Genomic DNA, 17,459 nt, shown 5'->3' on the forward strand with positions numbered 1-17,459 from the left:
AATCTAGAATGGCCAATCTCATTTCTGTTCGTACTTTCCACTGGAGCGCTAAACCAGTGTGTCTCCTTAGCTTAGAAACCGTAGCACTTATTATAGTGCCGATGTGAAACGCCATAATGAAGTACAATGAGCACCTCCATGTTAGGAAGAAAATGACCCTGGCTACATGCACGCCAAGGTTTAACGCCCTGGCAGGACAAGATAGGGCTCAATTCTCCCAATGAGCAAAAAGTGGGGGAGTGGGATAAAATTGTTGAAATATGTTTAGATTTATTATTCATAATTGGCTCAAACTGATACCAAGTATCGCACAATAGGGTAAATTTAAGCTTCTCTTTCCTTTATTTTTCTGAATTGAAGAACCATTTTGTCTTATCTTAAAATGGAGCCATACTTAGTTAGAAGGAGATGATAATTGATTGGATAGCAGGAGATTATTGATAATTGCAGTTATTCATATATGTTTAATTCTTTTGTTACAATAAATACTCCCAGCATTTATGAATTGTACAGTTAGGTATTAACATACAGATGTTGATCCAACAATATCCATACTGTCTATTTAATCACACTAAGAAGTTACATTATGATCTTCTAACCTTTGCTTCTAGAAAGGTTTTTTTCTGATTACATTTAAAAGGCGTGTTACCGGCTGAACTGAAATCTGCAAACAATCAAGCATAGGCCCACTAGATACACTATACTGTTGGTTGCATCATCAGTGCCTCTCTGCTGTGTGAATGCAAACTGGTTGGTATCTAGCTGTGGGCTTTCATCCAGACCCAGTTTGCTCACTATGAGCTTCTCCATACACCTCACGAACACAGAGGTTAGAGCAATAGGTCATTATTCTCCTGTGGACAGGGTTTCTTAGACAGGTGTAATGATTGCCTTTTTCCATTGTGTTGCTACAGTGTGACAGTCTAGGGACCTCTGGAAAATGGGGCACCATAAAGGTGTAAATTCATCTGCACATTCTTTAAATAAAAACACAGAGATCCCATCTAGACATCATCAGTAGCTATACCTTCAAGCACCATGTCACATTCAGTAGAGAAGTCATAGTTATCCAACCACCTGTAAGAAACATTTAGTTGATTCACTCTAGCCAGTTCATCTCCAACATGTAAGCATTTGTTTGCAGGTTTCATATTGGTGGCTGTTTTCATGGTGTTCCTTAGTTTTTTAGGGTTCACGGCCTGGAGGATTTCCTCTGTTGTCTCGCTATGGTGTTCCCGAGCTTCGTTCAGCCCAAGGTGCAGCTCTTTTTGTACAGTTCATAGTTTTCACTGTTCATAAATGCCTTTTTTTCAGTTGATACAGTCCTTCACCTCCTTTGTGATGTAAGGTTTGTTGTTGGGGCAGATTATTTTTTGGAATCACAGTGTCAATACAGAATTGTATGTGATTTGTGGTAACCTCTGTGCCATTGTCCAGGTTTTGCTCTTCAGAGAAGGTATCCCAGTATGTGCATAGAAAGCCACCTTTCAGTGTTTCCATGCTGTCTTCTGTCCATGCATTGATGGATTTAACCAGGTTTACTGTACTGTTCTTTCTTGTATGTGGGGATCAGGTGTGTTATGATCAGAGTCTGATTTTTCCTGGTATATAATTTAATATACTGTTCAAAACCTGGCAATGTGATGATTAAATTGCAATATTAAAGTCTCCCATGATGAAAATGGGGGCATTTGGGGTGCGCTGTAGTTGTTTGCCTCAGCCTCCGAGGCATTGCCTTTGAAAGCAACATTAATAAAGGAGATGAGGATATTACCAAACTCTTGGGGTAGGTAGAACTCACACTTAACAGTTCCGAATTCGTCTTGGTCATTAGAATTTTAAATAAGTCAAACTCATCATTCACAAAAAGCTAAACAAACAATTAACAACCAAACAGCAGCAAAGGTGTGGGTCCGTGTCGCCTGCAGAGCAGCGCCACAAAACTACAATCATCATTACGAGCCTCAAAACCCCAGGAAGTGAGGCTCAAACCTGAGAAAGTGCACAGGCTTGTGTCTTCCAACTGAATTTACTCCTAAGCTTCATTCACCAGAGCATTCCAATGCAAGCAATGTTTTGTGTTTTCTAATAATAACAACCGAATACATCAAATATCCAAAGCGCCTGTAGTAGGCTGTAAAATCTAAATTGAATTATGGACCAGAGATCTGTGTGGACATCATGGAAAAGAGAGCTAGTTGGTACTCAGATGGTAGCAGCTGCTGCGCAACGCTAGATAACAATGGCAACAACTGTTTAGTAAAAAATAGTATTGGCCAAAGGCAAAATAAGGAAGTTTTTATTTGTTAAAATGCAACCTTCAATAAACTTCAATAAATCCAGGTGTTTTACTTTAATTAGATATCACAGAGATTTCTGACCTGTTTTGCATTTTATGTTTTGATGAAATTTGTCTGTACAAGTTCAGCTTTCGGAATCCGTATTAGGAAGGAAAAAAGATAATATTAACATATACTTATATAACCAAAAAGACAAAAAAAGGATGTTAAATTAAATGGAATTTTGTCAATTATCGATACTTTACAACACAAGCTTTCCTCCTGTACCACTTCTAGGATGAACTACTGCACTTCGTACAGAAGAGACTGAAATGCTGTTGATTTGTGTGTATTGTTGAACCCTTTTCTTGGTCCCTATTCTCCAGGGTGCTCAATGCATCAACGTCTTCACTTGCACACAAGTTACTTGACCACATAACATATAGCATGAGCGATTATACTGTAAGTGCAGCATTGATTACTTCTATAAGTGTGAAGGCAGTCAAAGTGGGTCAAATGCATTCTCTCACTGCTGGTTTACAGCGGTACCTGCAAAATGATGCTGCACGATCCCCAACACGCACACCTAGCAGCATCCAGGTGACACCCACACCGAAATAAACTCACACCTTTTGCTTCAACATCGTCTTCTAACAACGATTATTAATACTTAACACTCCTGTGGGCACTCCATTTTTGACTGACTTATTGATAATGATTGAAAAAATAGTCTAATGCATGTGGATTCAGTTACACACACACACACACACTCGCAAACACAACTGATGGAGTGTTTTCACAGCTTTCTTCCAGCAAAACAAGCAAATTAAGCAGCAGCATTCCGCTGCTCAATAAGGACTCAAATAGAGGAAAATGTTTGGTTTGGGAGTGATTTCTTCCTGCAGGACAATGCGCTCCCCTCCACCTCAGGGCACGATTTCATGTTCCTACAGCAGAAAGCTGTTTTGATTGCTTTTCAATCAAGCGAGACAAACACTAATTTGATTTTTCTTTTTTGAGGGACTGCAGAATTATAGTCTTCTTTCATGAAGCGTGGATGACTGGCACTTCTGATACTCCTCTGTTTGGACCGACTGTTTACTGTGTGGGGATGTAAAATGTATGTTGAACGTAGTTCTCTGACCCACAATACTACACATTTTATTTACTCCATACTGTAGAGATCATTTGATACGAATGAAGTGGTTCTGAGATGCCACCCTTTGATCTGTAAATTAGAGCTGTAGTTAGAGAAGTAGATTCTACAGCACTATTTCATCTCATGTTTTACTCTGGTGTAGGTCTAAGCTTTTCCCCAATACAAATAATAGCATATATATGGCTGGATTATAGAAAAAATGTGCACTATTGATTATGTTTTGCAAAGGTCTCCGAATTGAGGAAATAAACTGCATCAACAATAATATACCTGTCGCTCAATACAAACCTCTGACGGTCCTGATTGTGGAGACATACTCTCCTGCACAGTAAGAGTAACTAGAAAAAATTGTTATAGCTTGTTATAGCTATATTTGAGGTTTTGGTCCTTTCCATATGTTACTGGAAATATACTTTTTAAACGAAGCACAATGAGATTACAGACAGTTACTTGAGTGAAATACAATTGTATTATTGCAAAGTAAACCATACATTTTTATCCGTTATTTTTATGCATATTATTTCATTTGTTCATCCACATAGCCTGTGTATTAATGTAATATCTCTTGTTTCGACTTTGTTTTCCAACTCTTTTGGGTTTAATGAAATCCCAGTATGTGAAAATGAAAACCTGCATCACTACCACTGATAGATGTATCTTTTCATGAACTACAGACCATCTTAGAAGAAATCACAGCAGCAGTGTGTAGAATTCGTGAGTGGTGGGGGGCGCGTGTGAAAGTAAATGTGTGTCATCGGGTATTGAAATAAAAAGGTGAAGGAATTTCTAGCACTGAATATTTATGCATTGAAATCATGTTTCTGAATGTTTTTCAACATTAAAATACTGCAAAAAATTCAACCTAAAAGAATCACTGTTAAAATATTCAGCCTGAAAAAAACCAACATCCGGGACACTAAGGAAGAGCAATCGATTAACGTTGTGTCATAGAGCGGCTACGCTACACCGTCGGCCAACCGAGCTTGTAGGATGATCTGCTGATTTGTATACTTGTAATAAAACTATATATCGTCAGTAGCAAGCAAACGTTTTTGTTCAGGGTGAACATTATTTCAATCCGGAGAGAATTGTTGAAGTTTGAACACTGCTTTATTATAACATGCATGAATATTGATATTGCAACGTGTTTGGGGCTTGGACTCCATCCTGCCATAGGATAGACCAGGGGCTGGGATGCTGAGCCGACACTGGATTGTGGTAGAGAATAAGTTGCTCCAATTTCCTGATGTGCCAGGTTCTGCTGTAGATTGGAGGTGTCAGGGGTGGTGGCGGGTCGCCTTTGGTGCGCTCTGAAATGACAACTGATAGCAGAGAGAGAGAACAGTCTTCTAACGTTTGCCAGCACTGCCGCAATTGGTTTACGGTAACATCACCCACGTCTGGTTGGCTGGTACTACCTGACCCCGCCCCTAATTAGCTGGCCGTGTGCCCTCATGGAGAGAGGAAGCCTACCGGCAATGGCAACGCCTGTCCAGTCTTCCTGACTGAATTTTTGCCTAAGCTTCATATGTTCTTTTTTGTATTTCTTCATACGTGGCCACACTGATGGCATAGAGCAAGGCAAGAGTTAAAGCCCCGTTATTATTGGACATGGCTACAATCCGGTCACCAAGCTGCCGACAAGCCCAAGTTGTATTGGGTGCTCGCTCCATTTGCTTGACGCACGCTCCTGATCTTGAATCTAGAATCAATTGTTTTTCCTTAGTGTCCCGGATTTTGGTGTTTTTGCGGCTGAATTTTTTGGGCTGAATATTGTAACCATGATTTTTTTTGCGGCTGAATATTTTAGGTCGAATTTTTTGCAGTATTTAAATGTTGAAAAACAATCAGATACAGAATTTCAATGCCTAAATATTCAGTGCTAGAAATTCTATCACATTTTTCTTTCAACACCCGATGACACAGATTTACTTCCATAGGCGCACCCAATCGTTCAACTCTCCCTCCCATTTTCATTCTCAAGTACACGCCCCGAAACTTCTGTGACTCCTCGTTAGCTGGCTGCAATGCTATGGCGCTCACACAGAGTATAAAAACAGTTTCTCTGCAGACCACATGACGCCATGATGACTCTCACACACACACACACACTCAAGTGGAGACAATACCAGTGTATTTTGTGGCTGCTATAAAATCTGCTTAAAAGAGATATTGGCTATACCTTTGGCAAATGCTTTTCCATGACTCACAGTGTTCACATGTTTCTCCTTTGCCTATTTTCCTTTTTTCTCCCACACATTTTCCACCTCTTCATTTACATAATAAAACTATTACTTAGTTATCCATTCAAGGAGAGCTACCCAGCTGTGATTTCACATGTCGGATTCTGCCATCATGATATTGATGTTGCTTTGATTTTAAACGAATGTAAGGCGCTGATTTGTTGCGCGCTGTGTTCCCTGTTAATGGCGCTGTGTTCCCCCCATGTCTTGGATTGCAGACGGACGCCGCGCTGATGTACGATGCCGTACACGTGGTGGCCGTGGCTGTGCAGCAGTCTCAGCAGATCACTGTCAGCTCATTACAGTGCAACCGACACAAGCCCTGGCGCTTCGGGAACCGCTTCATGGCCCTCATCAAAGAGGTAGATGCTCCCCATTCTTCCTGTGTTCCCATGGCACAGCACACAGACACCCCAATGCAAAGAAGGCAAAAGCAGTGAAGGAAGGCCATATAAATGCCTAAAAATTATTTATATGTGGGTTTATTTATATGTAAAAAGATTTTTTTCGTGGGTGTGTACATACAAACTCCGCTGAGGAGTGCAGCCATTTTGAGCTTGCTACTGAATTTCACCATTAATCAACCATGCAGAAACAAACGCACAATCGTATCTACATGTTTGGTAATTACCTCACAGTTCACTGCCTTCATAACGTTCTGTCTGTGGATTAGGGAACCTATATTTGGAGCTCCGTGTCCCATTAGCTTGCAAGGATCATGAGAGAATGGCAAATAATAAAATATTAAGGCAAGGGGTTTTATGCAAATGGGACCACAAACTGTCCATTTAGATTAAACTATACTTTAAACTCCCATTTAATTCTCAATCGAGAACTCATACGTTCTACTTTCCTGATCTTTTCCTAATTTTTTCTTCTTTGCATCTTCTCTCAATCTGATGCTTTCATCTCACATTGTCTTCTTCACTGGAAGCTCTCAATTCCCAAAGTCACACAAGACTATCACCTGTTGTTAAGCTAAATAGCTCTAGTGCAGGCAAATCCCCAGTTAGCCCTGAATCACGCATTCAAAACCTTTCAAATGCACTCGGCTTTCTGATCTTTGCTGTACAGAGGGATATGTTACTTTCCTGAGATTATCGGATTGAATAGAATGTATTTAAATATCTCTGACCGTGATTTCACTGTGGAGACACAGCACGTATGAAGAATGTGATAAGCCTGATTTCTAAATTGTGGTCAGAACTGAACTGTGCACAATGAAAAGGGTTCATCCCGACGAGGCTATGAATGTGCTGGATATACACTTGCGCAATCCTTCCAATTGTCTTAATATTTTTGGGTTACTAAATAGCTAATTACACTGATCTCTATTGGAGTAACGTATCCTTGAATCTGCTTATGGTACTAGTATTTTGACTCTGTGTCCAAGTAGTGTGACAAATGCTTTTTGACACTGTTGACTGCTGCCCTGGAGTCCCCGCTTTTCAGTCGGAGAGGCTCTGTGATGATTTGCTTTACCTGAGAAAAAGCCTCTCCTACTTTCCACTTTCATGCTACACTGTATCCTATCATGCCCCTAAATATCTGTAAAGATTGGGTAATTGCTTTCCCACTTTTACAAATGCAGCCTCAGTCTGTGTAGGCATTTTGAAGCAAGGGAAGACCATCCAGGCAAGAGGCAATATGTGAAAGAGGTAGAAATCAATTGTGTGTTTGTTCTCACTTCTTGACTGCTTTGCCTTGAACACTGACATCAGAAAAATTTGAGGAGGCTTGATATTTGGACTTGTTGCTGATGTGTGGTGTCCCTCTGCCTCCCTCTCCTTAGGCCCACTGGGATGGCCTGACCGGGAGAATCACTTTTAACCGGACCAATGGCTTGAGGACAGACTTCGATCTAGATGTTATCAGTCTGAAGGAGGAGGGGCTTGAGAAGGTACAATGTCTTTAACAATGAGATTAAACACATGCAATTATGTTAGAAATGTTGCTCTGGCCAAAGTTGAAATAGATAAAACATTTCTAAAAGAACATCTTTTCTGATTGTTGTCGTCCAAACGGAAAGGACAACGCTGTTTTTTGCAGTCCTTCTATAATCATAAAGGGTGTCTGGATTGACAGTCTAAATAACCCAAAGATTTTTGCAGCATTTAGCATTCTCATCTACCTGGTTCTCATAGACCAGGGTTGAATACTGCAAGTGCAGTATGCTCTTAGTGGACGGCATAGAAGATGATCCACCAATTAAAAGAAAATAAACCACTGTGGCATCAATGTGGAAAATAAGAGGCCAAACAAAATCTGTGGACTGACTAAGCTGTTAGCCAATTAGTCATAATATTGTCGCGGGAGGAGTCAGGATGCAACAACCTGGGTAGTGAGACTCATCCCCAAAAGGGGCTTTATTGATAACATCTCCAACGGGAAGGTAAAAAAACAGGCTGTCCATCGCATGCAGGGGGACGGTAGGGCTCCTCTTAGGCTCGATCCTCCCGTGGGTGTACGGCTCCAGTCTCATGCGCTGGTATCTGGAGAAAAGTAAAGAACAGTTAGGGTCAATCTTTATAACTCGCACAGGAGCCTGCCGCTTAAGTGTGGTTTTCTTAATTGTCACCAGCTGTCGGCGATCAACCCGGGTGCGGGTGCTTTCCATGGTGCCTTGTTCCTCGTATCGAGCGACTTGTCATACGACTTGTTGAACGAGCGGATGGGCTGGGGGGGGGGTGCGCACAAACCTGACCAGATCCGTGAGAGTCCATCCGCATTGCCATCCCTGCCCGATGTTGCACCGGAGCGACAAGAACCAGCGGGTCACCCTGCCGTTTGTGTCCTTTGCCCAGGCCATCCATTGCAGTGGGGCGTGGGCAGTAACTAGGGTGAAACTTCTTCCCAGCAGGTAGTACCGGAGTTCCGGGACTGCCCACTTGACGGGCAAGGCTTCCTTCCAGCGTATTGTGTCTCGGGTCCGGACAGCATTTGGCTGATGTATACAATGGGGTGTTTTTTACCTTCCTCATTTGGGACAGGACGGCCCCCAGGCCGGTATCTGAGGCATCGGTCTGGAGGATGAACGGACGAGTGAAGTCCGGGGCATGCAGGTCCAGCGAGCCTCTGGCACCTGTAAGGCCGCTGCCTTGAAGAGCTCTCGGGCAATGTTCTTGGCGGTGGCTTTCCGTAGCGGGATTGCTTCCTGGGTGGTGTGATCCACCACAACGAGGATGTACCCATGGCCTCGGGAGGACTTCGGTAGCGGCCCTACGAGATCCATCCCGATGCGCTCAAAGGGCACCTCGATAATGGGCAGTGGAACGAGCGGGCTGGGGCTTCCGAGGAGCGGTAAGTTGGCAGGTAGGGCACGCAACACAGAACCTCTTCACATCTCCCTCGAGGTCAGGCCGATTAAAGCGATCCCGGATCCTTTGAACAGTGTTCTGGACTCAGAGGTGGCCGGCCATTGGGTGGCCGTGCGCCAGGTCCAGGACGATGTCAGTTTTTGTTCCCGGCACCACTAGGAGACGTCTTTCCTCCCCCATCGCTCGGCGACACAATTTAATAGGCCCTCTTTCCATAGAAAGTAGGGGAGGGTATGGGGTCCGGGTTGTCGGGACTCCTCTTCCACGATACAAACCTTCCCAACAGTGCTTGAGCCAGTCATCCTCCCTCGGCTCAAGGATCCGCCGGTAGAGATCTGTTGGACAAGATCGACAAATCCATTAGCGGCTGCCAGTTTGGACTCACCCCCTCTGTCACTCTCCGAGGCGAGGAGTACCGCCTGCCGATCCCCTCACTTCCGTGGTCTTCGTTGGCGTCCCAATGTTGCACGGGGGGGGGGTTTCGTAGCCCCGGTGAGCTGCTGTGCCATCCCCAGTAGGTGAGGGACCGGCAGATCCGCGACAATCCTGACCTTCAGCGCCCAGTTACCATGGGGTGTCCGAGGGTAGCCCTCCTGGCCGGCACACTCTGTGTACACAGGTGATCTGGATGGAGGCCTTGCTGTTGGGTCTCGGGTTTAGCATCTTGAGTGCCCCAGGTTCACAGCGCTGCCGGAGTCCATCGCCTGGACCCTTTTTCTATTGAGGTTTACTGTCATCATTGGGGCTCCTGGTGGGGTTTCACAATGGAGGATTCAGCCGGCCCACCAGGCCTGAGCGGCCGGTGTAACAGGTTCGGTGGTCATGGGCTCATCTGCTGGCGAGGGGATCCGGGGTCTGCACTGCCTACACCGGCCCGGTGTAGGCGCTCTCTCTCCCCCATCTTTAACCCAGGTGGTTTCTGCGAGCTCCGCCGCGTCCACCAGCTCTCCCAGGGTGGTGGGTCCTTGCATGCCGACCGGGCCCCGGAGCCGTCGGGGAAGGGCATGTAAGAGGTGGTCCATAATCACCCGATCCGCCACCGGCTGCACAGCCGGGGCTCCTGCAAGGAACCAGAGGTGGGCAAGACGGGTCAGCTTGGCTACCTGGCCCTGGATCAGGATGTCTTCTTCGTACCTTCACTGGCGAAATAGCTGCGCTGCTCAAACCGGGGATAGCCCCACCCAGGCAGGGATTTCTGCCTTCACTTGGTCATAGTCTTCACTCGCCGGGTGTTGGAGGGAATAGTAGGCCCGCTGTGGTTCTCCATTCAGGTGGGGGGCTAGAATCTGGGCCCACACAGACTTCTCCCAAAGCTCACGGGTCGCTATTACTTGGAAGGTGTGGAGGTAAGCCTCCACGTCATCCTGGTCTGTGAACTTAGTGAGCTCACGTTGCGGCTCGAAGGGCATCCAGTTCTTGCTTGGTGCGGTGTTGTTTTTTGCCCCACTGCTCAGTGAGCTGCTGCTGGCAGATCAAAACCTCTGCGAGCCGTCGGATAATCTCCATTTTGGCGGGGGGTTGGGGAAAGAGAGTGCTTGTACACCCTGGATAGGAGAAGGCAAGAGGAACAAAAAAACTTTTTTTGTTTTTTTTGGAGTTGGATCGTACACTAGTGTTACGGTGGCGTCCTTATTCCTGCTTTGCCTGCATTCTCCGCCAATTTGTCGCGGGACAAGTCAGGACGCAACAAACCAGGTAGTGAGACTCATCCCCAAAAAGGGGTTTTATTGATAACAACTCCAACGGGAAGGAAAATACAGGCTGTCCACCGCATGCAGGGGGATGGTAGGGCTCCTCTTAGGATCGATCTTCGCGTGGACAACGTGGGTGTACGGCTCCAGTCTCAGGCGCTGGTGTCTGGAGAGAAGTAAAGAACAGTTAGGCGCAATCTTTATCACTCGCACGGGAGCCGGAACCCCTGTCTGGCCGGAGCCTGCCGCTTAAGTGTGGTTTTCTTAATTGTCCCCAGCTGCCAGCAATCAACCTGCGATTGCGGTGCGGCCGGTTTCCATATGTGCCTGATTCCTCCTATAGGGCGACTCGTCACAATATCCAAAGTGCTTTGTGATCGAAGTTGAAATACTTTAACACTCCCATTTCCTCAATTAAACATACTGCTAAGTCTGAACTCTTTTTAAGGAGAGCAGGATAAGAGAACATTTTTAATTTTGGAGAGCTTCTTTTTCATATGCGTGTCACTTCATGTATTTAGCTGTATTGACTTGTTAGACCATATGAATGATATATAATATATAAAAAATAGGCTTTGGATTTTACAATGTAATCTTGCACAAATATAAACCTTTTCTTGCAAGACAATGCTTTGCATTGTATTGCTTCAAAATGAACCCACCCTGCTAGCGCTAGGCTGAATAAAGGAGAGATAATCTTTGACACAGTACTGATGTAAATGTGAACATCACCTTTCATAGAGAGAACCAGCGAGGATAAAAAGAGTATCTTAACATCCACCTGAAATGAAAGACATTAGTGGAAGAGTTCTACTATTTCATTTGGCATCCACAGAAAACCCAAGTACTACCTTTAATGTATATGCCATTCCATGCCATATGCATCAGAATCAAAGTCAAATAAATTAGGCACAGCTAAGCAATACATCTTTTCCTTGGAATAGTCTCCTGTGTTCAGCAGTCAATTGAAGAATCATGAGATTATCAGCGGGGCGATAACACTGGCGATACAAATAATATTCTTCAATGCAACCACAAACACTTCAAACTTCAGCATCCTCACCGGTGCCTCTCAGCAGCTCCTGACCTCCGGTCTGTGTGTGCCTGCACCTCCATGAATAATTTACTCGATTAATAAAAAAACCTTCAGAAGCCCTCTAGCCTCATGAAGCCTGAATTAAAGAGTTGATTTGCAATTACAAAGCCTATCTCTGGCCCTCGTGAAGGGGTTCAGAGGAGCGTTGAGAAGTGTGTGACTGGTGGGGGTTGTTGAGTGTTTGTGATCCCAGTGGCTTGGATCGGTGGGGTTGGATAGGGAGGATGGAGGATGCTCACTAGGAGGCTTGGGTTTGGAGACACGAGGGAGAGCTGAGATGAGACAGGAGAAGGCTTGAGGCACGATCCAATAGCTTCTCCATCCTTTTCTTCCCATTTGCTTCCCCAGGACACTCGCCTCATATTTTATGCCCTCCACAATGTTGTTATCCGCCAACCCTCAAAAAAGGCCTCGGAGCCCTTCCAGTTTCTACCTCATCTCTTACACTATTCCCTACGGGAGTATAGAAGTAAGTCCCCCCCTCCTCACCCGTGCTGAGGGTTCACATGGATGTCAAATATGTGTCTACAGGGTGCCGCTCATTATCCTCTGTGGGTCCAGAATAAAAGAGTCAAAGTACTAGATATATCCATACTATATGCCTTTACATATGTCTGTATGTATGTATGCCATATGTTTGGGAGGATTACTAATCGTGAATTATTTATATTCTCATATACACACAAACATCTCTACCAGCCCGGTGTCCCGCACTATTACATTCAGTATTACATTTTGCTCAAAATTCAAGTTAAATGTCCATGATGGAATAATGTCCTTTTTGCTTTCAAGAAAGATGTTAAGAATGTCACAACCCAGATGCGGTCAGGGTGGTGGATTCATGTAGCGCATATGACTTTAATAAAAAAGGCTAAAGTTTTCATTCATCAAAGATCTCTGGTTAAAATTTGCCATTACATAAACCAAAACAATGAACTTTCTCAAACCACCACCACTTGTTTAGTTGCTTGACCATAGTTGGCATTTTAAGAAATATTAAACTTTTACTGGACATATATCATTCTCGTAGAGTTGTCCATATCCTTTTCTGTCAACAGGGTTGTGTATGTAGATCTATGAAGAGATTAAGAATGTTCATAAACTATAGAGGCCTACATTTCATGTAAGGTCTGTGTGATCAAAAGGCTGATTGTAGAGAGGTCATGTTCCACCCTAAATGTATAGAAACATTAAGAAACATCACTAAGTTATTTTCCTCTACATGTTTAGGATGTTCACTTGCATCTAGACGGAGCAGCATGTTCCAGCCTAGAGCTAAAGTATGGCTATGCTTTTCTTTTCTTGTTTGTATTTAGAAAAGACAAGATGTTTCTAATCATCACGCCAAACTGAAGCACATCTTGTATTTATACTTTTGTTTATTTTGAGTTGCTCGTCCTCTCCCAATGAGAAAAAGTGTTGCGACACTAATCGTGCTGTGACTACATGCTAGATTTGAAATGTTTCTAACTGTCCTGCTCCACAGATTGGTACCTGGGATCCTCCAAGTGGCCTGAACATGACGGACAACCAGAGAGGGAAGACAACTAATGTCTCTGATTCTTTGTCCAATCGATCCCTGGTTGTCTCCACCATACTGGTATGTAGTCATCTGGTTCCTGTCTTTCTTTATCAGATCCCCCTCGGCAGTAGCAGGCATTAGCTCTCCTTCCTCTGGTCAACCCATGTATATCCCACACACATTCACACTACAGCCCCAACATAAAGGAATCCTTTAATATGACAAGAGGAAGTGGAGGGGATGTCCTTCCTGTCCCTCTAAAGCAGGGGTGTCAAACTCATTTCAGGTTCAGGGCAGATACTGCCGACTAAGACCGAACGCGGGCGGCTGGGGGGGGGGCGCTGGCGGGCCGACTGACGGTTCGCTGACGTCGAGCCGTATGCACTCCAGTTGCGGACCGTTTACTCTGCGATCTTCTTAAACTGTCTCTGCTCACTGAAGCAAAACAATACGTGGAAAATAAATATCAGAGCCAAGAGCAGCGAGTGTAGTCAACTACTGCTGCTAACACATCCTGTCAGACCAGGAATATTAATTTATATCCGTTAATGAACTTTTCTCCTCATGTTACCCTGGTAACCGCTGTCATTACAGACGGTTGCGTTGATTCTTACTGTGATAATCTACGTACTTCCGGTTTAGCGGCTATGCTTTGTATTTTAATTTTATGGGAAAAACCACAAAAAAAATTAATGGAGTAAAAAGTTGTTGGTATGGTTACGGCAAAAGGGACGATGATAAGGTACATAACAAAAGTTGATACAAGTGGTATGTAATACAGACTGTGAGACGCACTTTCGCGGGGCAACGAGTGCATTGTGGGATTTGTAGTATTATGGTGATACGTGCGATATACCGGCGGGCCAAAGCTGAATTCATTCACGGGCTGGATATGGCCTTGGGTTTGACACATGTGCTCTAAAGTATGGTGTCTTGTTTGGCCAGGGAGTTCTGAACTGTTCCTACGTTTCTTACAAGCGCAGCATGGTCGGGCAAGGTGCACATCCCAACAAAGAGAGAACCAGGGCTTTTTGATGGACTGCTTCCTGTTTCATACTTTTTCTTTTGTGCTTCTTTTAAGTAGCTTCAAACTTCCTTGTTGCATATTGTGTTTAATAATAGCAATTTTGAGCAAACTGAAAGAGTAACTTTGTAATCTGTACATTTCTTACTCTCAACCGAACAGACTGTGCGTTCCATAAGTACAGCAAGATTGGAGCACACCAAACAGTTTGATAAACACAATCCTTCTTTGTGCAGTCCACTAGTGTTATGTAACAGGATTTCTGAGTAAGGAAGTCCCAACAATTCAAAGAGTTACCCGTCACTGCTTTTTTGTCAGAAAATATGCTAATTGAATATTGCAGCTTTAAATATCTTTTTATTTCCAAATCAAAATGTAATGGTGCTTTATGTGAGACCAATTATAGAAGGCTAGAACAACTCTCAGCCTTAACACACTCCCTTCAAAGATGTCATTATTCTTATGCGTTTTTCCGTCAGTGCTTTGCCTTGGCTGCACTTCTGTTTAAAGCGCTTTCTGGGGATGCTGCGCTCTGACTCAATTGAAGTACCCCAAAGCACTGCATTCCCAAATTGCCATTTGAATTCACTACTGTGGAGAACTCCAATTTAGTGAAGCACACGGTAAATTGCCTGAATGATTGTCTATGTTTCACGGTTTCGGCCAAACCTTCAACCCGGAAATATATCAGGCATGTTGTGTTATTTGCATCTGTGGATTCACAATAATGCTTGGAGGTGTTGTTCTTATCTTGAGTTTTTTTGCATTTTAATCAGTGTGCATTTTATGAAAACACACATATCACATGTACTGTGTTTATAAACAGAATTCTGTTAATGTCTTAGAAGAAAAAATTCAATTCAATGAATTAACTTTATTCTTGACCTTCTTAAATAGTTGTTTGACCAAACATTAGCACCAGGTTTAATCAACAATCTTTTTAGAGCATTCAAAGAGGATCATATGGACATCTTTTAATTTATATCTGTCTTTTTTGTGGGTAATTTCATATTCAAACAAGTTTTACAGATTTGAGTTGGTTGTCAATCAGTGAATGCATATTTTTGTGAGGTTTCAATTGGAGAAAACCAAATATCCCATACCTGAAAGTATCAAATGCCTTACAATCTACACCATATAAGACATCCTATTGCTATTAAGGTTTATAAAATTAACCAAACAAGGTTAACCTGTAAAACACTTTGGATTCAACCGCGCTGTCATTGATCCAGCGCCGTTCAGTAACAGAAAGTCTTGAAGAAGCGACGACACAGAGCTGTTGTCCACCAGGAAATACTAACATCAGTTCTCTGCCCAAGGAAAAATTGTTTTTATTGAGTCGGTATAGACGGTAAAAAATGTACTTTCTTGTTACTTGTTCTTCTGAGTTTGTATCTCTATGTGGAAATGCACTTATTGTACGTCGCTTTGGATAAAAGCGTCAGCTAAATGACATGTAATGTATAGATCCTTCATATCAGCATAGTTTTTTCTTCTAGCCTCTGGTCTCTATGCTAAGCTAACCCTCTATGGCATGACTTTATATTTCAGGGAGTAAAAAATATTTTAGCCCATCAACCATAAAATGTATGCCCCCCCAGCGCCCTTGATTTTGGTTTGATGCCTCAGGGCAACAGTATGCCATGGGGTACTGAAACACCAAGGTTTCTTCTTGTACATATAATAACTGATATTAAAGCTGCAAGCAGCGTTGGACGGGTCCTCGCTACTCCTTGCACGTCGGGGCACTGGCCGAACGGTTACAAATGCCGCCGAGAACGAAGGGTTCGCAAGTCATTGGTCGTTAACCGCGTGGAGAAACGCCAGGAATGCCGCTTTGCAAACTTTGACATTATCATGGTGTTAGGCCTTTTATGTCAACATATAACCAGGAGCTTCTCAGGAATCAGGAAACGTTTATTGCCATAATATGTTAGACATACATGGAAATTGACTTGGCGGTTGGTGCATGACGGATGACAGTACAATAATGACAACATAGTGCAGCAATAAGATAAAAATAAAATAAAAGTATAATAAAATATATGTGTAATGCACCACAAGAGACCAGAGTGAACTCAAGCGCAGAGCGCAGCTTTATTAACTGAGTACAGACAAGGATCAGGCGTAGTCGTGTCCAGTGAACAGGCAGGGGGTCGAAAGCCAGGCAAGCGGGGAACGGACTGAGGCACCGTCAGGGAGAAGGCAAGGTCGTAGCTGGAGGTCAGGCAGGGGGTCGAGAGCCGGGAGCGTGGAGATAGGCAGAGGTACCGTCCGGGAGCAGGCAAGGTCGTAGCTGGAGGTCAGGCAGGGGGTCGAGAGCGTGGAGATAGGCAGAGGTACCGTCGAGGGTCAGGCAGGCGTGAACGAGGTCTGGGACAAACGAGAAGTCAATAACAATAGGCAGAAACGGGATATCGCAAGAACGCTCAGAATGTGATGGAAACATGCACAAGACTTCACAACGGCCTCTGAGGCTTCGGCAGCTTAAGTACCCAGCCTCTCCTGATGAGAGACGAGCCACAGGTGCGTTGGTGGGAGTGGCCGTGCCCGCTCAGTGGGCTGATCCTGAATGGCACAAACCATTGTAGCGCGACACAGAGGGGTGACTGAGATCCCGAACGTCTGTTTGTGACAATATGCTATGGGTTAGTACGCTAAAGCTAAAGCTATGGGTTAGTAAGTAAGAAGAGATGAAGATAAAATTAGAAATAAAAATAAAGATAAGGTGCACCAGCTAAACAAAGTGACGAGTGACAAGTGAAAGTGACAAAGTGAATGAATGAACATGGGAGTCAGAGTCAGTCAGGGGGGGCCCCGGGCTCTGTTGATGAGCCTGACTGCCAAAGGGAAGAAACTGTTCGTGTGGCGGGAGGTCTTAATCCTGATGGACCTCAGCCTCCTGCTGGATGGAAGGGGCACAAACAGTTCATGTGCGGGGTGGGAGGGGTCAGCTACAATCTTTCTGGCCCGCTTCAAAGACCTGGAAGTGAACATGTCCTGGAGAGACGGCAGATTGCAGCCAATCACCCTCTCTGCAGAGCGGATGACACGTTGCAGCCTGCCCTTGTCCTTGGCTGGGGCTGAGAGAGTTTGTCCTGCAGCAGAGACGGGATGATGGTGTTGAA

The 17,459-nt window shown here is 44.2% G+C and overlaps 1 protein-coding gene across 3 annotated transcripts in view; it reads left to right on the forward strand.

The window, feature by feature from the left end:
- The window catches only part of grik2 (glutamate receptor, ionotropic, kainate 2), a 238,286-nt gene that overhangs the window by 150,429 nt on the left and 70,398 nt on the right, over positions 1 to 17,459 (forward strand). For all 3 annotated transcript variants that reach the window (XM_062565669.1, XM_062565670.1, XM_062565671.1), the window contains exons 8-10: positions 5,900 to 6,043; positions 7,474 to 7,581; positions 13,272 to 13,385. In XM_062565669.1, the coding sequence (XP_062421653.1) occupies positions 5,900 to 6,043; positions 7,474 to 7,581; positions 13,272 to 13,385 (366 nt within the window). The remainder of the gene's footprint in view (positions 1 to 5,899; positions 6,044 to 7,473; positions 7,582 to 13,271; positions 13,386 to 17,459) is intronic.

This window comes from Pungitius pungitius, chromosome 11 (assembly GCF_949316345.1).
Source record: "Pungitius pungitius chromosome 11, fPunPun2.1, whole genome shotgun sequence".
Taxonomy (NCBI): Eukaryota; Metazoa; Chordata; class Actinopteri; order Perciformes; family Gasterosteidae; genus Pungitius; species Pungitius pungitius.